The 24,428-nt window shown below is 39.3% G+C and overlaps 1 protein-coding gene across 2 annotated transcripts in view; it reads right to left on the reverse strand.

The window, feature by feature from the left end:
* The window catches only part of FRY (FRY microtubule binding protein), a gene marked incomplete at both ends in the record, with an annotated part of 256,062 nt that overhangs the window by 110,926 nt on the left and 120,708 nt on the right, over nt 1–24,428 (reverse strand). For both annotated transcript variants that reach the window (XM_079722071.1, XM_079722072.1), the window contains 6 exons: nt 2,975–3,082; nt 15,433–15,565; nt 17,152–17,323; nt 21,762–21,848; nt 23,501–23,609; nt 24,089–24,192. In XM_079722071.1, the coding sequence (XP_079578197.1) occupies nt 2,975–3,082; nt 15,433–15,565; nt 17,152–17,323; nt 21,762–21,848; nt 23,501–23,609; nt 24,089–24,192 (713 nt within the window). The remainder of the gene's footprint in view (nt 1–2,974; nt 3,083–15,432; nt 15,566–17,151; nt 17,324–21,761; nt 21,849–23,500; nt 23,610–24,088; nt 24,193–24,428) is intronic.

The raw sequence follows: 24,428 nt of genomic DNA on the forward strand, positions 1-24,428 counted from the left end.
CTGCCATTCCAACCGTGTCTCACAGAATTCCCTCCTGACGTGCCTGGCACCGCGGCTGCAGATCCAGGCGTCACTGGATGAGGCTACCAAGGTGATTTCAGAGGTAAGAGTCTCCCACACAGATTTACAGCAAAACAGCATTAGAGACGGTACCAGAAGGCTGCATGACATTTAAAACACTTAGCATTTCAAAGGGCTTAGTTATATAATCATCACCAATTAGGACTTCAATGAAAGAAGTGAACTTTCCTTTTACTTCAGCTTAACTGAGAACTGTCTTTTCCCTGCGGACACATTTTCTCTCCGATTAACCAAAGTGCCATGTCATTTTGCCCTTTCAACAGTCTTATGAGATAGGCAGCATTATTCCAACTCTACCAAGGAAAAAAAGACAGGGGGTTAAATATTGGGTTGGCCAAAAAGTTCGTTCGGGCTTTTCTGTACCACCTGGTGGAAAAACCCGAACAAACTTTGTGGCCAACCCAATAATTTGTCAGCATCACATGGCTAGGAAAACGGCAAAGCAGGGAAGCAAAAATCAGGATTTCCAAAGGAGTCAGTATTATTCCCATCTGGGGGGCGCCTCCTGCACATCTCTCAGATGGCGGCCCCTCATCCTCTGGCCCCTTGTTCCTCAATGCCCCCTGCAGCCCTTTCACTCAGCGCCCCTCCACTGTGCAAATACTTGTCTCCTAGGCACACCACCCTCCCCATTGTTGTCCATGGCCAATGTACAGGCCGCTCCTGTACATTTCTGGGTAATTCGGGCCCTTGTCTCACAGCTTTTCTTTATCTTCAGCACTTCCCCATCATCCCGGGAGACCCCACAGCAGCGTGGATGGCCCTTTATAGTATCTTGATTTCTTTGTTCCTCAGCTCCCCGACCCCCAAATCCCCAAGTCTGTTATTCACTAGGAATCCACCCTTTGCTCCTCCTTAAATCTTGTCCCCCCAGAACTGGAAGCCCTTTGTGATCCAGGCTTGTTCCTCCGTCTTTCCCCACGGCTCCCCTACTTAGGATAAGGGGATCTAGGCTCACATTCTGGTTGCTAGGCTTCAGCAAAAGCCTAGACTGTAGTTTGTTTTAAGTTCATATTCTTCTTCAAATGCATCCTACACATGGAATGGAAGAAAGAAGAACCCATGGCCTGGAGACGGCTGACTGTAGCAAAGAACCGGTTATAGGTCACAGGTGATAGAAGTCAGCTAGAAGGGTAGGCGGCTGTGGCCAGAGAACACCAAAGCTCGACACCATGGTTCTCAGAGCAATGGCTCTTCAGTAAACCTCAGGAGCCAGCACCATCCTGAGCTAGTGTGACCAGAAGAGGGAAGGGAGTGGCTTTGTCCACACTTGGAGTGAAGAGAATGGGGAAGGACAGCAGGCTATGGAAGCTATTAACTGAGAGCAGGAAGTGATCAACCATGGGATTTGGCCCCCTCTGCACAGGAGTCCAAACGGCTGTGCAGAGCAGAGAGCATGACGACCATGATCACCAGGACACACTGCGCACCATGCGGACACTCAGAGCCGTGGGCAGGCCGCTGGGTGATCTGCAGTCACGGGGGACTGGGGCTTGGCCTACTTTTTGGATATTGATGGGAAGGGTGCTCTCTGAAGGCTAGAGGATGTGGGTAAAAGATTATGTATAAAGCATCTTTCATCCAATCAGCATCAATATATATATTTTTTTCTTGGGGTATACGGGCCTCTCACCGCTGTGGCCTCTCCCGCTGCGGAGCACAGGCTCTGGACACGCAGGCTCAGCGGCCATGGCTCACGGGCCCAGCCACTCCGCGGCATGTGGGATCTTCCCGGACAGGGGCACGAACCCGTGTCCCCTGTATTGGCAGGCGGACTCTCAACCACTGCGCCACCAGGGAAGCCCCAGCATCAATATTTGTTATCCTTCTCTGGCCTTTCCCCTATTCCACCATTATCAGATGAACCAGCGGAAATGACATTTTTTTATCATGTTATTCTCCTGCTTAGAAACTCCATTAGTCCAAATGCCTCAGTTAATAGTAAAGATTCATTAAATATCTACCTCTAAAGTCTTATTTCTATTTATTTTTATCATTGGGTTTTCTAAAATCCTTTTTCTTTCTTTTTTTTCCGAATCAAGGATGACTTGTCTTCCTCCTCATTCCATTTCCTCCAAGGACCCCGTTTCTAATGATTTTGCCTTCTAAATGCACTTAGATAATAAGTCACTTTTGATTCTTAAATTAAAGACATGCATAACTGTCAGCTAGAACTTCAGATCAGCATGAGAAAAATCAAGCTTATTTAACTACAATAATATCATTTCATTCAAAGCAAAGCAAGTTAACTTTGGGTTTTAGTTGGACTGTGCATTCTTACGGAGGATGGGGAGTGGGATAAATGTATGATCTATGGAAGTGAAGTACAAAAATTTCCTTAGGATCCCTGTTACCCACCTTCTTGCCTCCCTGGGGGTGTGCTGATCTCAGATTGGGAATCACATCCTGAATGAACTTTTTCCCAGCCAGGCTCATCTCCTCATTTCCTGGTCCCACCTCTGTGCTTGTCCTCATGGCATTCCCTTTACATTTCTATATCCTATCTTTCCTTCAAAGGGCCATTCAAGTTCCACCATCTCCCAGGAGTCATCTGCTGACATCCCCAGTCCACAGTAATCCTTCTACCCTCTGATTTTATGTATCACATTTTTTTGGTGCCATTAATTTGCACAGTTTCAAGCCTTGGATTGCTAGTTACCTTATGTCCTTACGGATTTGCTTCTACATTGAATTTTAAACCCCATGAGCACAGGGAAAACAAAAAAAAGCCCCAAATCAAAACCATCTCTTTATTCCTCCTGGGAACTCCAAATAGTACCTAGAATTAGTAAATATCTGTCCATTTTTAATAATCATTCTATTTTTTGAGGAATCATGACAAAGGATTAAAATCAATTTTGATCAAATAATGCCCACTACAGCTCTCACCTACCTCGCCAGCAAGTCAATAAGTTCAAGTTTTGACATCCCATCAGGAAGCAGTCGAGGAATAGCAGCAACACAGGTCCTGAAAAGATCTATTTTTGGCTTTCTCTCACCCCTGGAATTTGAAGACAAAGTTTAAACCTAAGTCAAAGGTTATGAAAAAAATTTTAAAAATTGGTCAAATATGTGAACAAAGACTAAAATCAATGCCTTCTGAATCACTGCCTGGTGATTGCTTCCTATTATTCTTAAAGGTTTATGCCTTTTATAGCTTGGCCAGTTCTAAGAGAACTTATGAAGATTTAAATACTAGTTAGAGGTATGTATCTGAAAAGAAAAATGCTGATAGCAATAGCATTCTATTGCTATCATATGTCTTGCCATTCAGCTGGGTTCCATGGGGTTTGGTCCCTGTGGGCTGCATTTAAGGCACTGAATTCACTGAATTGCCCAGACACATTAGTATGTAAGAAATACATTGCAGCCATTACCACATTCAGCATTTAAAAATGGGATTTTAATGTATACAACTAATGGTGCCTTTAACAAGCATGACATCTGGAAGTTTCTCTCTCTGATGAGTTAGGCTTCTCCTCTCAAGAGTGCCCACCCCTGATTTTTTTTTAAATTAAATGCTTCCAAAAATAAGTCTTTCATAATGTCAAGTAAAATCCTGAAATGTATATAATTGTGCACCCATTTCTGATTTTTAAAATTACTCTGATGGTCCTGACCTCTATGGAGATATCTTCTTTCTACTTTCTTGAGAGTATGAATGTTTTAAAGGTAATTAATACCTTCTATATCCTGTTGTAAAATCTGAAGGAAAAATATAAATTCAGTGACAAATTATTTCAATTTTTACTTATTTAAATAGATAACTGATTCTTAACCACATATTTATCAATAACCTTTATGGAAAAACTAAACGACACATCAAATCTTTCAAATAACTTGTGATATAATATAACAGCATATTTAAATTTTGATGATTTAGTCCTCTGAGAATAAATATAAAATTGGTACCAAATTAACGCAATCATAGGACACAAACACAATAATGAAAATGCAAAGTAGCGTAGAAGTAATTCCTTCTTGGAACAGTAACTGTGTCAGAATAGAAATGTAACAGGCGGAATCCATGCTCTCTATAAACTAAAGACAATAATCAGACAGCAATTTTGCTGTGTGACATGATTTTTAGCATGTATTTTTAAGTTTGTTAGGAATAAATACGAAACTTTTTTGTATTTTGTGAAAAACAAAACACATATATGTTAATTTCTAAAATACTCTTCTTCTGGGAAGTCGTAAGATTATTTTCTCTCCTTTTCCATAGTCCTTTTGCATGGGACGTACAAGGACTTCAGAGAGGACTTCACTGTACAGTGGTTTCCAATCAGCTGAAGGAAAGAGAAGTCTTCAAATGACATCCTCGATGGCTAGACAGAGTTAAAGCCTAGTGATCTGATTGTTCATGTGTGGCACAGAGTCTTTTAAATAGCTCTCTTAACATGCTCACCAGATGTTTTAAACAGCTGGGATTATTTTCATATCTGTTGGAAAACAGATGACCCTGCCTGGCTTGAAGTGTAAGGAAAATTCTGCCAGCTGATAGACTGGCAGACTTCCCAGCTGATAAAGCAAGCCTAGATTAGAAACTCTAATTGGTGCATGGTTTCCTTTTACTGCAGCCCGGTGCCTGGGATTTTAGAGGAAGCATCTGAGTCCCCCAAATAACAATTTTTATTAACAGATATTATATAATTATTATTTACAGTCATTATATTATTATACTTACTGCTACTATTATAATTTGCCAGCATAAAGCATAAAAGGGATGAGGAATGGAAATAGAGCAACACAGAATGTTTTATTTTCAAGTTCATACCCTAAGCAAGGTCTGGAAAAATGGTAGACCAGCCTCAAATATCAACTCCAATAACTATTTCCATTAGTGTGGTGTGGACCTCAACTCTCTTTTCCTAAATGCTTACATGATTCTCTAATGTTTATCTTTGTTTTTTCTTTCTGTTTTTAACATCTTTATTGGAGTATATAATTGTTTTACAATGGTGTGTTAGCTTCTGCTTTATAACAAAGTGAATCAGCTATACATATACATATATTCTCATATCTCCTCCCTCTTACGTCTCCCTCCCACCCTCCCTATCCCACCCCTCTAGGTGGTCTTAAGCACGGAGCTGATCTCCCTGTCCTATGCAGATGCTTCTCACTAGCTATCTATTTTACATTTGGTAGTATATATAAATCCATGCCACTCTCTCACTTCGGCCCAGCTTACCCTTCCCCCTCCTGGTGTCCTCAAGTCCATTCTCTACATCTGCATCTTTATTCCTGTCCTGTCCCTAGGTTCTTCAGAACCATTTTTTTTAGATTCCATGTATGTGTTAGCATATGGTATTTGTCTCTTTCTAACTTACTTCACTCTGTATGACAGTCTCTAGGTCCATCCACCTCTCTAAAAAGAACTCAATTTCGTTTCTTTTTATGGCTGAGTAATATTCCATTGCATATATGTGCCACATCTTCTTTATCCATTCATCTGTTGGTGGACACTTACATTGCTTCCATGTCCTGGTTATTGTAAATAGAGCTGCAATGAACATTGTGGTACATGACTCTTTTTGAATTATGGTTTTCTCAGGGTATATGCCCAATAGTGGGATTGCGGGGTCATATGGTAGTTCTATTTTTAGTTTTTTAAGGAAGCTCCATACTGTTCTCCATAGTGGCTGTATCAATTTACATTCCCACCAACAGTGCAAGAGGGTTCCCTTTTATCCACACCCTCTCCAGCATTTATTCTTTGTAGATTTTTTGATGATGGCCATTCTGACTGGTTTGAGGTGATACCTCATTGTAGTTTTGATTTGCATTTCTCTAATTACTAGTGATGTTGAGCATCCTTTTCATGTGTTTCTTGCCAATCTATATATCTTCTTTGGAGAAATGTCTGTTTAGGTCTTCTGCCCATTTTTGAACTGGGTTCTTTGTTTTTTTGATATTGAGCTGCCTGAGCTGCTTGTAAAGTTTGGAGATTAATCCTTTGTCAGTTGCTTCATTTGCAAATATTTTCTCCCATTCTGAGGGTTGTCTTTTCGTCTTCTTATGGTTTCCTTTGCTGTGCAAAAGCTTTTAAGTTTCATTAGGTCCCATTTGTTTATTTTTATTTCCATTTCTCTAGGACGTGAGTCAAAAAGGATCTTGCTGTGATTTGTGTTATAGAGTGTTCTGCCTATGTTTTCCTCTAAGTGTTTTACAGTGTCTGGCCTTACATTTAGGTCTTTAATCCATTTTGAGTTTATTTTTGTGTATGGTGTTAGGGAGTGTTCCAATTTCATTCTTTTACATGTATCTGTCCAGTTTTCCCAGCACCGCTTACTGAAGAGGCTGTCTTTTCTCCACTGTATATTCTTGCCTCCTTTATCAAAGGTGACCATATATGCGTGGGTCTATCTCTGTGCTTTCTATCCTGTTCCATTCATCTATATTTCTGTTTTTGTGCCAGTACCATATTGTCTTGATTACTGTAGCTTTGTAGTACAGACTGAAATCCAGGAGCCTGATTCCTCCAGCTCCATTTTTCTTTCGCAAGATTACTTTGGCTATTCGGGGTCTTTTGTATTTCCATACAAATTGTGCAATTTTTTGTTCTACTTCTGTGAAAAATGCCATTGGTAGTTTGATAGGGATTGCAGTGAATGTGTAGACTGCTTTGGGTAGTATAGGCATTTTCATAATGTTGATTCTTCCAATCCAAGAACATGGTATATCTCTCCATCTGTTTCTATCATCTTTAGTTTCTTTCATCAGTGTCTTATAGTTTTCTGCATGCAGGTCTTTTGTCTCCTTAGGTAGGTTTATTCCTAGGTATTTTATTCTTTTTGTTGCAATGGTAAATGGGAGTGTTTCCTTAATTTCTCTTGCAGATTTTTCATCATTAGTGTATAGGAATGCAAGAGATTTCTGTGCATTAATTTTGTATCCTGCAACTTTACCAGATTCATTGATTAGCTCTAGTAGTTTTCTGGTGGCATCATTAGGATTCTCTGTGTATAGTATCATGTCATCTGCAAAAGTGACAGTTTTACCTCTTCTTTTCTGATTTGGAATCCTTTTATTTCTTTTTCTTCTCTGATTGCTGTGGCTAAAACTTCCAAAACTATGTTGAATAATAGTCGTGAGAGTGGGCAACATTGTCTTGTTCCTGATCTTAGTGGAAATGGTTTCAGTTTTGCACCACTGAGAACAATGCTGGCTGTGGGTTTGTCATATATGGCCTTTATTATGCTGAGGTCAGTTCCCTCTATGACTACTTTCTGGAGGGGTTTTATCATAAATCGGTGTTGAATTTTGTCGAAAGCTTTTTCTTCACCTACTGAGATCAACATATGGTTTTTATCCTTTAATTTGTTACTCTGGTGTATCACATTGATTGATTTGTGTATATTGAAGAATCCTTGCATTCCTGGGAAAAACCCCACTTGATCATGGTGTATGATCCTTTTAATGTGCTGATGGATTCTCTTTGCTAGTATTTTGTTAAGGATTTTTACATCTATGTTCATCAGTGATATTGGCCTGTAGTTTTCTTTCTTTATGACATCTTTGTGTGTTTTTGGTATCAGGGTGATGGTGGCCTCATAGAATGAGTTTCGGAGTGTTCCTCCTTCTGCTATATTTTGGAAGAGTTTGAGAAGGGTAGGTGTTAGCTCTTCTATAAATGTTTGGTAGAATTCGCCTGTGAAGCCATCTGGTCCTGGGCTTTTGTTTGTTGGAAGATTTTTAATCAGAGTTTCAATTTCAGTGCTTGTGATTGGTCTGTTCATATTTTCTATTTCTTCCTGGTTCAGTCTCAGAAGGTTGTGCTTTTCTACGAATTTGTCCATTTCGTCCAGATTGTCTATTTTATTGGCATAGAGTTGCTTGTAGTAATCTCTCATGATCCTTTGTATTTCTGCAGTGTCAGTTGTTAGTTCTCCTTTTCCATTTCTAATTCTATTGATTTGAGTCTTCTCCCTTTTTTTATTGATGAGTCTGGCTAATGGTTTATCAGTTTTGTTTATCTTCTCAAAGAACCAGCTTTTAATTTTACTGATCTTCGCTATCCTTTCCTTCCTTTCTTTTTCATTTATTTCTGATCTGATCTTTATGGTTTCTTTCCTTCTGCTAACTTTGGGGTTTTTTTGTTCTTTCTCTAATTGCTTTAGGTGTAAGGTTAGGTTGTTTATTTGAGATGTTTCTTGTTTCTTGAGGTAGGATTGTATTGCTATAAAGTTCCCTCTTAGAACTGCTTTTGTTGCATCCCATAGATTTTGAGTCATTGTGTTTTCATTGTCATTTGTTTCTAGGTATGTTTTGATTTCCTCTTTGATTTCCTCAGTGATCTCTTGGTTATTTAGTAGTGTATTGTTTAGGCTCCATGTGTTTGCATCTTTTTTTTTTTTTTTTTTTTTTTTTTGTGGTACGCGGGCTTCTCACTGCTGTGGCCTCTCCCGTTGCGGAGCACAGGCTCCGGATGCGCAGGCTCAGTGGCCATGGCACACGGACCCAGCCGCTCCACGGCATGTGGGATCTTCCCAGACCGGAGAACGAACCCGTGTCCCCTGCATCGGCAGGCGGACTCTCAACCACTGCGCCACCAGGGAAGCCCCTTGTGTTTGTATTTTTTACAGATCTCTTCCTGTAATTGATATCTAGTCTCATAGCGTTGTGGTCAGAAAAGATACTTGATACGGTTTCCATTTTCTTAAGTTTACCAAGGTTTGATGTGTGACCCAAGATATGATCTATCGTGGAGAATGTTCCATGAGCACTTGTGAAGAAAGTGTATTCTGTTGTTCTTTTGGATGGAATGTCCTATAAATATGAATTAAGTCCATCTTGTTTAACGCATCATTTAAAGCTTGTGTTTTCTTATTTATTCTCAGTTTGGATGATCTGTCCATTGGTGAAAGTGGGGTGTTAAAGTCCCCTATTATGATTGTGTTACTGTTGATTTCCTCTTTTATGGCTGTTAGCATCTGCCTTATGTATTGATGTGCTCCTGTGTTGGGTTCATAAATATGTACAATTGTTATATCTTCTTCTTGGATTGGTCCCTTGATCGTTATGCAGTGTCCTTCTTTGTCTCTTGTAAGAGTCTTTATTTTAATGTCTATTTGGTCTGATATGAGTATTGCTACTCCAGCTTTCTTCTGATTTCCATTTGCATGGAATATCTTTTTCCATCCCCTCACTTTCAGTCTGTATGTGTCCCTAGGTCTGAAGTGGGTCTCTTGTAGACAGCATATATACAGGTCTTGTTTTTGTTTCCATTCAGCCAGTCTGTGTCTTTTGGCTGGAACATTTAATCCATTTACATTTAAGGTATTTATTGATATGTATGTTCCTATTACCATTTTCTTAATTGTTTTGGGTTTATTATTGTAGGTCTTTTCCTTCTCTTGGGTTTCCTGCCTAGAGAAGTTGCTTTAGCATTTGTTGTAAAGCTGGTTTGGTGGTGCTGAATTCTCTTACTTTTTGCTTGTCTATAAAGGTTTTTATTTCTCCATCGAATCTAAATGAGATTTTTGTGAAATCTGAAATTTTTTTCAGGTTTTTCCCTCTCATCATGTTAAATATGTCCAGCTACTCCCTTCTGGCTTGCAGAGTTTTTGCTGAAAGAGCAGCTGTTAACCTTATGGGGATTCCCTTGTATGTTATTTGTTGTTTTTCCCTTGCTGCTTTTAATATTTTTTCTTTGTACTTAATTTTTGATAGTTTGATTAATGTGTGTCTTGGCGTGTTTCTCCTTTGATTTATCCTGTATGGGACTCTCTGCATTTCCTGGACTTGATAGACTATTTCCTTTTCCATATTAGGGAAGTTTTCAACTATAATCTCTTCAAATATTTTCTCAGTCTCTTTCTTTTCCTCTTCTTCTTCTGGGACCCCTATAATTCGAATGTTGGTGCATTTAATTTTGTCCCAGAGGTCTCAAAGACCGTTCTCAATTCTTTTCATTCTTTTGTCTTTATTTTGCTCTGAAGTAGTTATTTCCACTATTTTATCTTCCAGGTCACTTATCCTTTCTTTTGCCTCAGTTATTCTGCTATTGATTCCTTCCTGAGAATTTTTAATTTCATTTATTGTGTTGTTCATCATTGTTTGTTTGCTCTTTAGTTCTTCTAGGTCCTTGTTAAACGTTTCTTTTATTTTCTCCATTCTATTTCCAAGATTTTGGATCATCTTTACTATCATTACTCTGAATTCTTTTTCAGGTAGACTGTCTATTTCCTCTTCATTTGTTTGGTCTGGTGGGTTTTTACCTTGCTCCTTCATCTGCTGCGTATTTCTCTGTCTTCTCATTTTGCTTATCTTACTGTGTTTGGGGTCTCCTTTTCGCAGGCTGCAGGTTTGTAGTTCCCGACGTTTTTGGTGTCTGCCCACAGTGGGTAATGTTGGTTCAGTGGGTTGTGTAGGCTTCCTGGTGGAGGGGACTGCTGCCTGTGTCCTGGTGTATGAGGCTGGATCTTGTCTTTCTGTTGGGCAGGTCCACGTCTGGTGGTGTGTTTTGGGGTGTCCGTGGCCTTATTATGATCTTAGGCAGCCTCTCTGCTAATGGGTGGGGTTGGTTGCTGTCTTGCTAGTTGTTTGGCATAGGGTGTCCAGCACTGTAGCTTGCTGGTTGTTGAGTGGAGCTGGGTCTTAGCGCTGAGATGGAGATCTCTGGGAGAGCATTTGTTCTTTGATATTACATGGAGCCAGGAGGTCTCTCGTGGACCAATGTCCTGAACTCGGCTCTCCCACCTCTGAGGCACAGGCCTGATACCCTGCTGGAGCACTGAGACCCTGTCAGCCAGACGGCTCAGAAGAAAAGGGAGAAAAAAAGGAAGACAGAAAGAAAAAATAAAATGAAATAAAGTTATTAAAATAAAAAATAATTATTAAACACGAAAAAGTTAAAAAGTAATAAAAAAAAGAAAGAAAGAAAGAAGAGAGCAACCAAACCAAAAAACAAATCCACCAATGATAACAAGCACTAAAAACTGTACTAAAAAAGAAAAACAGACAGATAGAACCCTAGGACAAATGGTAAAAGGAAAGCTATACAGACAAAATCACACAAAGAAGCATACACATACACACTCACAGAAGGAGAACAAGGAAAAAAATATATCTATATATATAAAAAAAAGGAAGAGTGCAACCAAATCAATAAACAAATCTACCAATGATAATAAACTCTAAATACTAAAGTAAGATAAACATAAAACCAGAAACAAATTAGATGCAGAAAGCAAACCCCAAGTCTACAGTTGTTCCGAAAGTCTACTGCCTCAATTTCGGGATAATTCGTTGTCTAGTCAGGTATTCCAGAAATGCAGGGCACATCAAGTTGATTGTGGAGATTTAATCCGCTGCTCCTGAGGCTGCTGGGAGAGATTTCCCTTTCACTCCTTTTTTCGTACAGCTCCTGGGGTTCAGCTTTGGATTTGGCCCCCTCTCTGTGTGTAGGTTGCCTGAGGGCATCTGTTCCCCGCCCAGACTGGATGGGGTTAAAGGAGCAGCTGATTAGGGGCTCTGGCTCACTCAGGCCGAGGGGAGGGAGGGGTACAGAATGTGGGGTGAGCCCGCAGCGACAAGGCCGGTGTGATGTTGCACCAGCTTGAGGCGCCGTGTGTTCTCCTGGGTAAGTTGTCCCTGGATCACGGGACCCTGGCAGTGGCAGGCTGCACAGGCTCCTGGGAGGGGAGGTGTGGATAGTGACCTGTGCTTGCACATATTGATTTTTGGTGGCGGCAGCAGCAGCCTTAGCATCTCATGCCCGTCTCTGGGGTCTGCGCTGATAGCTGCAGCTCGCGCCCATCTCTGGAGCTCATTTAGGTGGTGCTCTGCATCCCCTCTCCTCACACATCCCGAAACAATGGCCTCTTGCCTCTTAGGCAGGTCCAGACTTTTTCCCGGACTCCCTCCCGATTAGCTGTGGCTCACTAGCCCCCTTCAGACTGTGTTCATGCAGCCAACCCCAGTCTTCTCCCTGGGGTCTGACCTCCGAAGGCCAAGCCTCAGCTCCCAGCCCCCGCCCGTCCCGGTGGGGGAGCAGACAAGCCTCTCAGGCTGGTGAGTGCTGGTCGGCACCGATCCCCTGTGCGGGAATCTCTCCGCTTTGCTCTCCGCACCCCTGTTGCTGCGCTCTCCTCCGCGGCTTCGAAGCTTCCCCGCTCTGCCACCTGCAGTCTCTGCCCGTGAAAGGGGCTTCCTAGTGTGTAGAAACCTTTCCTTCTTCACAGCTCCCTCCCAGAGGTGCAGGTCCCGTCCCTATTCTTTTGTCTCTGTTTTTTTCTTTTTTCTTTTGCTCTACCCAGGTACATGAGGAGTTTCTTGCCTTTTGGGAAGTCTGAGGTCTTCTGCCAGCATTCAGTAGGTGTTCTATAGGAGTTGTTCCACGTGTAGACGTATTTCTGCTGTATTTGTGGGGAGGAAGGTGATCTCCACGTCTTATTCCTCTGCCATGTTGAAGGTCTCCCTATCTCTTTGTTTTTTAGAAATGTAGCCATGAGCCATTTTCCACTCAGAGATCTGCTTTAAAGTCTAGCATGAGAACTATTTCTAGCCCTATTTGGGGGGCGGGGCATCTTAAGACAGTTGAATAGGAAAAAGTAAAGATTCACTGAATCACCTTAGAAAAAGTTTAAGGTATTGTGAAAATAAAAATGAAATGTTAACATTTACATTTAAACCTGTACCTTTTACGGTTTTTTTTTTTTTTTTTTTTTTTTTTGCTTTATAACAAATTTAATCAGTTATACATATACATATGTTCCCATATCCCCTCCCTTTTGCATCTCCCTCCCACCCTCCCTATCCCACCCCTCCAGGCGGTCACAAAGCACCGAGCTGATCTCCCTGTGCTATGCGGCTGCTTCCCACTAGCTATCTACCTTACGTTTGGTAGTGTATATATGTCCATGCCGCTCTTTCACTTTGTCACAGCTTACCCTTCCCCCTCCCCATATCCTCAAGTCCATTCTCTAGTAGGTCTGTGTCTTTATTCCTGTCTTACCCCTATGTTCTTCATGACATTTTTTTTTCTTAAATTCCATATATGTGTCAGCATACAGTATTTGTCTTTCTCTTTCTGACTTACTTCACTCTGTATGACAGGCTCTAGGTCCATCCACCTCATTACAAATAGCTCAATTTCGTTTCTTTTTATGGCTGAGTAATATTCCATTGTATATATGTGCCACATCTTCTTTACCCATTCATCCGATGATGGACATTTAGGTTGTTTCCATCTCCGGGCTATTGTAAATAGGGCTGCTATGAACATTTTGGTACATGTCTCTTTTTGAATTATGGTTTTCTCAGGGTATATGCCCAGTAGTGGGCTTGCTGGGTCATATGGTAGTTGTATTTGTAGTTTTTTAAGGAACCTCCATACCGTTCTCCATAGTGGCTGTACCAATTCACATTCCCACCAGCAGTGCAAGAGTGTTCCCTTTTCTCCACACCCTCTCCAGCATTTATTGTTTCTAGATTTTTTGATGATGGCCATTCTGACTGGTGTGAGATGATATCTCATTGTAGTTTTGATTTGCATTTCTCTAATGAGTAAAGATGTTGAGCATCCTTTCATGTGTTTGTTGGCAGTCTGTATATCTTCTGTGGAGAAATGTCTATTTAGGTCTTCTGCCCATTTTTGGATTGGGTTGTTTGTTTTTTTGTTATTGAGCTGCATGAGCTGCTTATAAATTTTGGAGATTAATCCTTTGTCAGTTGCTTCATTTGCAAATATTTTCTCCCATTCTGAGGGTTGTCTTTTGGTCTTGTTTATGGTTTCCTTTGCTGTGCAAAAGCTTTGAAGTTTCATTAGGTCCCATGTGTTTATTTTTGTCTTTATTTCCATTTCTCTAGGAGGTGGGTCAAAAAGGATCTTGCTGTGATTTATGTCATAGAGTGTTCTGCCTATGTTTTCCTCTAAGAGTTTGATAGTGTCTGGCCTTACATTTAGGTCTTTAATCCACCTTTTATGGTTTTGAATGTACTGTTTTGGTCCTGACCCTGTCTTATGATCTCTGAATTATAAACATAGTTTTCCTTTCAAGACCTTTCATTTCCTTACTATTTTAGAGGAAACAACTCTATGGCAGAAGTTTTCAAAGCATTTCTTACATCTTCTACATTGTAAACTGAAAATTGCTTTAATATATTCAGAGAGTATGCAGTAAGGAGGTTAAAGGTTTATGGACAATCTGGCAATTTGTGAGGTAAGTACCAGAGCTGTAGACAAGATATTTAATGCCATTAACTTTGGTCAATTTCAATTCTGCTATCATTTTGGTTGAAAAATCTAAAGCAACATGCTCTCCATATCATTTAAATGAAGTGACTGGCAAGCTGCAGGATGATATACATTGTACAACTCCATTTTTGTAAAAAAGAAAATGTATATATGTATTTGTGCTGACATTGGGAAAGGTCTGGAAGAAATCACACTGAACCAAGGAATGGATGCAGATTTCAAGTGGAGCTCTGTGGAGGAGGCTTTCATTTTAACTTGCCATACTGCTAAATATGTATTTAAAATAATTCTGTATTTTTAACTTTATTTTATGTTTTGTTTCACTGTAGCTTGTTTTTGACATACTACCATTGTAATAAAAATACACACCCATAATATGAACTTCCCTATATAGGTAACAACCTTCCAGCTAACTGTGATATTTGGAATTGGACACACTGAGCGACAAAGAAAATTTTCCTAATTATATGTTTAGAAATGTATGCCACAGGTGCCAAATATAATTTAATTCATAGTTCAACAACAAAGTCCAAACTGTCTTAAAACATAGTCATAACCTAACCTGCGTTCCTGCCATAATTAATCACAAGCAGCAAATACAACTTGTGTGAGTTTCTAATGCGGAGCTCTAATTACAAATCTGGATCTTGGATTTTGGCTAAGAACATCTGATTTCTACATTCCAAGCTACAAAAGCATTCTTAAAATCCAGTATTTTTATGACACAGTTACACAGAGAATATTAAGCAGGTTTAACTCTCACTGTTCAGGAACGCTCACTAGAAACAAGTTAACTTGAGATTCATAAAGAAGGAACATCTCTAAGCTGGTGATGACGCTATATCACATGGGCTTGAGAGCAAGACATTACTTCTGAAAAATGTGGACCAGTAAAAGTGTCTCGGGCCCATTTTCTAACTTACTGGCCTAATGATATTTGAAATATTATCAAAACAGATCAATCTCAGGTTTGACTTTATTTTTACAGTTAGTCAAATATTATCAAATGATGTTTTTACTATGCCTAACACTTCTTAGAACTCAGACTCTAATAACATGAGAACAAAATACAGAATAAAGGGGAAGAACCTCTGCTGGTGTCTTTTGGTTCATTAATCCTTCATTGAAAACTTAGTCCTCACTATACTCACGTGATCATGTCTTCGGGTTCTTTGTTTAACATCTGGACGTTAGTTAGCATCATACACCTTCCTACTTCTTTATCAAGGTGCCTTAAAATGTTGTCCACAGCTTTTCGTACTTGAGAGTAATACAATGACATGCCTGAAAAATGCGCATTACAGTTACATCTTTGACTAAATCTATCAAAGAGTGAAATCCCATTTTATTCATCCTCTGTGATATATTTTTACTGAAGACCTTGTGTGGGTCAGTGAATTCTCTGAGCAGAGTCTAATTTAATCTCTTATCTGCAGGACTCTTAGCTTAGTACCCAAATGTAGTGGATGTTCCCGAAAGAATCATCTAAATTTAACACATAGAAATTCTAATACTTCAAAGGGAAATATTTTCCAGAAGAGTAAAAATAAACAAGGAAACAGAAAGTTCCACACTAGAATTTTTATGTTTCTGGTTAGTATAAAAAAATTCACCATAATGAGTGGTTATGTGAATAAAAGATAATTCTCATTTGGGGTTAGAATTTTAATAACTTTATATTATTCTCTGAAATATATGTGTGGGTTTTTTTAGTAAAGGCAACAAATGACTTCACATCATAAATTTTTAAATGAAGGGAAATTTACCTCAGGTATATTATTATTATTATTATTTTTATTTTTATTTTTTTTTTGCGGTACACGGGCCTCTCACTGTTGTGGCCTCTCCCGCTGCAGAGCACAGGCTCCGGACGCACAGGCTCAGCAGCCATGGCTCACGGGCCTAGCCGCTCCGCGGCATGTGGGATCTTCCCGGACCGGGGCACGAACGCGTGTCCCCTACATCGGCAGGCGGACTCTCAACCACTGCGCCACCAGGGAAGCCCCCTCAGGTATATTATTTTTACTGCTCTCATTAATACAGTGGAAGAAAATGTGTCCAGAATATGTATTTCATACATGTATATGCATTTTATGTATTTATGTATATAATACAAATGTAAATTGCTTTGTGTTTAAAATTTGTACTTTAATGAAATAATTATTCATAGTTACTTGTCATGTATTAAATATTGATATTTTTGAACTCATTTAAGCATTGCATAACTAAAGATAAATATTTTAAAGGAAAAAGTTTCCTCTAGGTCTTTGGAATCCAGGAACTAACTTAACAAGTTTGAAGTAGGTTTCTAAATTCAGGAACTCAGTAAAAGAGAAACAAATGCAAAAAATCATCTCTTTGGGTTAAGATAGTTAAATTAAAAAGAAAATAGTCTCACGTAGGATAAACCCACAATATACCCTGGCATGTATGGGACTTGGCATGTTTGAAACACAGACTGAACTAATTTTACTGAAAAAAAAAAAAGAAAAAAAGGAACTATAAAAATGAATGAGGGAATGAATAAATGAATGAATATATTTATATGTTTGCTTTATAAACAGGATTATCTACCAAAGCACACAGATGTCTTAGAAATTTACTGTAAACTGCAAATAATCAATATTAGAAGTTTGAAAAGACCACAGATAAAAATCTAACATTTAAACGGCAAAATGTTTACCAGGAAGTTCCAAGGAGTTTAAAGGGCAGTAAAACAAACCACAGCATGAATCAAAGCAATTAATGTTGAAATGTCTTATCAGCTACTTTTATGAAGATTTAAAAAATATATCTCACTAAGGGTCAGTGTCTATTGGTCATTTTAAAGGCTTAATAAGGCCCAGTGCAAACACATCTTTGAAACCCACCTATCATTTTGGCTTCCTCTTCAGTTAGTGTTTTACTCAAATATGTCTTCTTCACCCTCAGTGTGTTTCCTGAAGGGAGAACGGCTCCGGTAACCGGCATGGGAGGTTCCCCATCTTTCTGCTGCAAGCTATCAGCTATGACCAAGAATGCCCGTAAACCAATGTTCATCCTCTGTAAGAGACAATATGTTCATGGTAAAGAGAAAGACCCAATTATTGTGAAATTAAGCCATCAGTCTTTCAAAGAAGTTAAGCATGGTTTGCCTTCTAGATTAGTGTGGGAAAATCATTTAAAAGGGTTTAGGTCAAATCTAAGAAAATGAAATTAAGTTTCTGACACTCTTTGTTGCTGCATCACAAGAAAACAACGGGGAAGATTTTCACCAAACTTGGAGGGTATGTTTGAGATGGTCAGACTCATTCTGTTTGGGGGATACTGGGATCCCTACCTCCAAGGGATAGGCAGTCACCCTCTGGAGCAGCTGCAAGTAAGGTAAACTGAGGTCAACAAAAATCTCTTTGTCTCCTGGGAGGAGACATGTGTTAACTCACAAAGGCTGAATGAAAACAAATGGGAGTTCCAAATGTGAATAATAAAAATGTAAGTCGTCTGCTCTGAATTGTAGGTTGTTGACTTCTGATTCACAAAGGCTGGCAAGTTTGAAAATAAATTTAAAGAATTCGAAGCCACAGAACCTGTTACTTATAAAAACACATAAACTCATAAGAAGAAATGTCATTCTGGGCCAGATCATTATCTTCCCCAGGCTCAGATAAGGCATAATATTGGCTCTGAAAGATGACTCAGTAAGATAGTTGCTCCCAGCAGCAATAATCTTAAAAGGTCAGAAGGTACTAAAACATCTGTAGTTCCTTAAACAGCCATGTGTAAACATTTACACTCATATTTTCAAACCACATCAAGTAATAAGTTCCCTAAGTAGACCGCTACCTAATGCAGAAAGTAATTACTGTTACTAACAATGATAATCTAATTACAATTTATTGAGTTCTTAAAATATATCCAGAACTGCTCATTAACTCTCATCTTTAAAACAGCCATGCAAGGAAGGTATGATTATTCCCATTTTTTAGGTGAGGAAACTGAGGGCCACATAACTAGTAGGTGGGAAGCTATACATTCAAGTTGGGTTTGCCCAAATCACCTATTCTGTAGTACATGATTATATCTTAGAACATGAAGTAATATCGACTTCTAAACTATTTATTCAAGCTTCAAGGAGCAGGGGTATTTCAACCAGGGTGTGGTATTCATTTCTCTGGCCCATTCATACCCAATCCAATGTGTATTTTATGATTTTATGGTCTTCAGTAATATTCTTTCTCCATTTTCTAAAATGAAAGAGTATTCATTTTAAAAAGTTTAAAGTCCATTAGTTTCCTCATTTATTTTAGTAGTTCTTTCATGAAATGTTTTCTAGATTTGTGGATATTTTTCAAGACACAGCACTGTTTTGGGTGAGGAAATAACAGTGTTTAATTCAGGAGATGCAGTATCAATAGGATGACTGTGAATTGACTTAAATGATCAAGCTTCAATTATTTGCAAATGGATTATCCAATTTATGAGCCATCCTTGCCAGTTCTCTTAGTTTTCCTTTTCTCTGAATAATTCTAAGGGCAGAAGTAAGTTGGGATAGTTTGGGAAATATATTTTTAACTTAATTTCAAAAACAATTTCTTCTTATGTTTTATATAGCTCTGCATCATACCTCTCCTTCTATTATCTGTCTGGTCTTGAGAAATTACTTAACTTTTCCAAGTCCAAGTCTCAGCTTCCTTTCTGTTGAATGAGAATAATAATACCTATTGATCATATAGGGCTATGGTGAGGATTAATACCTGAAAAGTTCCCGCTGGCAAATATATATTGTAGGCTAGAATCTCCACTGTTTTCTACTGAAGTCAAGTTTATTGAGATATAATTCACATGTAGTAAAATACACTCCTCTTAGTTGTACAGTTCTTTGAATTTTGAGAAACATATATAGTCAGGTAACTATCATCACAGTCAAGATATAAAATATTTCCATCATCCCCAAAAGTTCCTTTGTGCCTCTTTACAGTCGGTCCTCTCCTCCAACCTCAGCACCTGATAATCAGTGTCTAATTTCTGCCTATAATTTTGCATTTTCCAGAATGTGATATAAATGGAAGCAAACAGACACAACCTTTTGTGTCTTGCTTCTTTCACTTAGCTTAATGCTTTTGAGGTGTTGCTGCAGTATCAGTAGTTTGTTCCTTTTTATGGCTGAATAGTATTCCATTGTGTTGATGATTCACAAGTTGTTTTGACATTCACCAGCTGTTTGAACATGAGTTGCTTTCCTGTTTTTAGTGATCATGAATAAAGGTGCTATAAACGTTGATACAAATCTTTGTGGACAAATGTTTTAATTTCTCTTGGATAAACACCCTGGGGTAGAACTGCTGGATCATATGCCAAGTGTATGTTTAACCTTACAAGAAATTGCCAAACTTTTTTCTAAAGTGGTTGTACCATTTTGCATTCTCACTCAAACATCAATAGTATAAAGTTCCAATCGCTCTGTATCCTTCTCAGCACATCTCACTGTGGTTTTAACTTGCATTTCCCTAATGACTAAGGATGTTGAACATCTTTTCATAGGTTTATTCGTCATTTGTATCTCTTCTTTGGTAAAGAGGCTCTTCATTTTGTCCATTTAAAAAATTGGGTTATTGAGTTGGGAGTTCTTTATATATTCTGGATAGAAGAGTTTGTCAATATGTGTTTTACAAATATTTTCTCCCAGTCTGTGGCTCTACACTTTATTAACATTAACTTTTAAAGTGCATACTTTTGTATTTTATCAACTTCTTCTTTTGTAATTCATGCTTTTTGTATCTTATCTAAGAAAATTTTGCCTACCCAAAGGTCGCAAAGATTTTTATCTTCTGTTTTCTTCTGGAAGATTTATGATGTCGGATTTCACATTTAGGCTTATGATTCATTTTGAGTTCATTTTTCCTGACAGGGCAAATTATGGGTTGATGTTGATTATTTTGCAAGTGGATGTCCAACTATTTAGTACCATTTATTAGAAAAACTATCCTGGGAATTCCCTAGTGGCACAGTGGTTAGGACTCTGCTCTTTCACTGCCAGGGGCCAGGGTTCAATCCCAGGTTGGGGAACTAAGATCCCGTAAGTCACATGGCGCAGCCAAAAAAAAAAAAAAAAAAAGACTATCCTTCATCCATTGAAAAGCATGGAACCACTGTTCCCAAGCAAGAGAAGACTCTTTAGTACTTGGGCCATGGGCCTCCTTCCAGCCAAAATGCCCTGAATTTGCACTGGCTTTGTCCCCCTCCCATTGGCCCACTGACCCTGGCTGCAGCCATTCCAGAAGCCTGTGATGTCATTAAACACCAGACAGAAACTCCCATTTTTGGGCATGTTGGGCTGTCCTTACATACATGGCAATCTTAGCACCAAGAAGAGAATTCAGGGTGTGGTGGGAAGAAGCATGAGGGTGCAGGGAGACCTGGGTTCCCCTTGCTGCTAACCAGCTGCCTATTCTGAGCCTCTGGGCTCTGGGTCTCCTTCCTCACTGACAGAATGAAGGAGCCAGACAATATCAGAGTGATGAGAGGAACAACATTTAAAATTTTTTTCTGGTGTGCAATTTCTTTCTTTTTTTGCTTATGAATTTGTAATATCACGATGATTCTGTGAGGTGATCTAGAAAAGTAGTTTGTCCCTTTTACTAGTAAAAAAGCTGAAGTTCAGAGAGGTCAATGTCTTACAGCTAGTGGTTAGGACTCTGCACTTTGTTGGTGGGAATTCCCACCAACAGTCTTTTTAGAAGTTTAAAATTGCATGTGCTTGGGCTTCCCTGGTGGTGCAGTGGTTGAGAGTCTGCCTGCCGATGCAGGGGACACTGATTCGTGCCCCAATCCGGGAGGATCCCACATGCTGCGGAGCGGCTGGGCCCGTGGGCCATGGCCGCTGGGCCTGCGTGTCCGGAGCCTGTGCTCCGCAATGGGAGAGGCCACAACAGTGAGAGGCCCGCGTACCGCAAAAAAAAAAAAAAAAAAAAAAAAAAATTGCACGTGCTTTTCATTTGCCTAAGCCGCCCCCACCATGAGGTACATCATACCCATTATACACTCATTTCCATGATTTGCCTGGCCCTTGAATTGTGATGCTGTCACAGAATCAAAGATGCATAATTACTTATTTAATTTCACCAGATTTTAGTATTTTATCATTGCATCTATTTATTCTTCTCTGTTTCATCACTTTCAATACTCCTCAACTTGCTAATCTGCATCAAAATAGTTACAAGTACTGAGACGTTTCTATAATAAACAACCAGACATACAGAGACAGATTACCTTTCAGGGCAAGGTTTACTCCCTTCTACAAGAACAGAATGTGGTAGGACGTCAACTTTTCATCATTCTAAGTTTATTCACCCATAAATCTTACTTCTCTACTATTTTAGTCAAATAACACGGACAGAAACAAACAGAAGACTTTTTTGGAGAAGATGGCCTTCACCCCATCCCCCAAGGTTGCAAAGCAAAGGTAGCCTTCTGTGGATAAACGCAAAAGGGTCATTCTTACCTCTGGATTGAGACTGAAAGCTTTTGCTGGTTTTCCCACACAAAGAAAATCAAAAATGATTTCTTTCATTGCAAAATCTAAACGTTCCTATAGTGAAAAAGGGAAATCAAAACAAAGCATTATTTTAATTCAACATGAAAATGTCTGTTTTTGTCATATGCACCAAACAGGTGGCTTCTGAAGGAAGAGGGGTATCGCTTAGTTTGATGCACCACAGAGAATCCCTGAAGGAAAACCACGTCCATCCGAACCTTCGGTGGAGCTGCTCCTGTTTCCATGTGGCATGTGGAGATGCTTTATATAATATATGTAATTAGGCCCTAAAGCACAGAATGACTAATAACTAAAAACCAAAAAATGAAAAACCAAAACACTCTGAGTATCTGGGCTTCTACACAGTACAAACTCTTCCTGCTTGTCCTGCAAATGCTGACACCTTCTTGAAACTCAGTTTAAAATATATTTTAAAAAATACCACTGCAAAATGACCATTTTCTTCTATTCTCTAACACTTCCAATCCCTTGACTCGTACTACAACAGACAATCCTGCAAGTGAAATGAATAATCAACAAATAAGAACTATTAAGGTTACTTAAATGAGAACGTTTAAGCCAGATTCTAATAATATGAGACAGTGACTACTAAGATATGTCACGTTCATTTTATACAATATATTCCAGAATAATCAAAGCACATTCTCAGCCATATGATAACTACATGTAGAAAAGTTCTGTTAATTCATCCACCTGCAAAGCAAGTACTGTCCTTTCCCTAAGTACAAATATTACAGAGACACTTTCTTGCACTAAACACACAGAGAGATATTATATTTTAAATGGTCTGTGAAGTAGCCATTGAACCTTATGTCTTTATAGCAATATCAATTACACTTCAACAGTACTTTCATGCCTATTATTTCCCTTTATCCACACAACGTTCTGAGGGATACTGGGTAAGCACTTTCATCCACATTTTATAGATAAAGACACTGAGAATAAAGATGTTCTATGACTTCTTTAGGGTATGGAGCTGGCTCACGGCAGAGGCTGGACTGGACTAACCGGCTTTTCATGCTTCTCTATAAATCACCAGGAAGCCAAAGTTGGGATAAGAACCATTTATACACAAAGTGTTTTAAAAACTAAAAGTCCTGGGTCTAAATAGTAAACACTAAATGTTTAATATCGCTGGACCCAGTTCTTAAGTAAAATAGTATGTATGAAGTGCTTAGAACAGTTCTTGGCAAAGAATAAGTGCTTGATAAAAGCTAATATTCCTGTTACATTCTTCTTTTTCACAGGGTGAAAGAGCATTATGATTTATTTACTCCTCCAGGTTCACTAAATTATCGTCTTCTTATTTCCTCCAAACATCAGACTCAATTTCCTCCTGACTTGAAGAATCTAGAGCAGAGAAGCAGGAAAAAACAGGGCCTAGGAGTCAAGAGACCCTCTTATGAATAGGCTCTGTGACCTCAGATCAGTCACTTAAATCCTGCCTCTCAGTTCTTTCATTGGTCAAATGCTGAAAACACTTGGCACACCATGTCACAATTTGTTTTGAAGCAAAAAAAAAAAAAAAAAAAAAAAGCTATGTGTGAAAACACTTGCAAAACCATCCTGAAAAGTCTACACACGTGAGATTATTTTAGACTCTTCATCTGTTAGTACTTCATAAGAAGGAGGTGGCTACTTAGAGGCAATTAGAAGACTCTCACTGCCAGAAGCATCTCCGTTACCTGGGCAATGAACTGGATGATTTTCACAAAGATGTTCAGAGGCATGTCCCTCGGCACCACACCACGGGACCCTTTGGGGAAAAGTGTTGTGATGATGGTTATAAGACGGCTGAAAGATAAGGGAAAAAAAGAGAAAACAAGCAAGATTGGCTGAGCTCCTGTGCATTAAGGGAAAATGGCAGATGCTTCATCTTATCTAAGTATCAGAGAGAATTCAGAGAAAGAAAACAAACCACTTCATCTCTTTTCCATTAGCATAATTACTCTCTGAAAAGGTTTTCTGGAAAACTAAGGGCAGGTGGAAAATTATAGCCATTTCCTTTGTTAAAGTGGTGAATGTAGTCCTGACACAGAACTTGGCAATCCTGGTGGAGGCTGGAGTTTCTGTAATGGCTGTTGAGCCAATGTCTAAGGAAAGCCTGAAAATGTCCGGAGGACTCAGAGCTTTTACAAACTGTCAGCTTTGAACAGCTTCTAGTTTGGTTAGCGTCGGTGGCAATGAAACAAAACACCCTTTTCATTGGCTGAGCGACGTGTTTACAGTTAACTCAATGATGGGGTTACCATTAACCCAAGCCAGCTCCTTACCTCTGAGTGGCTGTGTTGCTTTCACATTTAATTCGAATCATGTAAACCCAAAGTAATCTGTACAAAGATTCCAGTGCAACTCGAGCCATCTTGGGGTCTTTATTCTACAACAGAAACCAAGATAAAAGATTTCAGATTCAATGGTACTGTACAGAGGTTATTCTTTTCTGAATGCCTGGTAATGGAGGGCCACAGGTGGGTGGCAGGGTGCCTATGAGGTACACTGCACCACCTGGGACTTAGGGGGTATCTGCCTCTTGGTGCCCATTGGGTAAATAATCTCTGAGGATGGATCCAAATAGCCAAGAGGGCAGGACTGAGTAGTTCTGGGAGAAGTCAC

The sequence above is a fragment of the Hyperoodon ampullatus genome (genome assembly GCF_949752795.1).
Source record: "Hyperoodon ampullatus genome assembly, chromosome: 16".
NCBI classification, from domain to species: Eukaryota; Metazoa; Chordata; class Mammalia; order Artiodactyla; family Ziphiidae; genus Hyperoodon; species Hyperoodon ampullatus.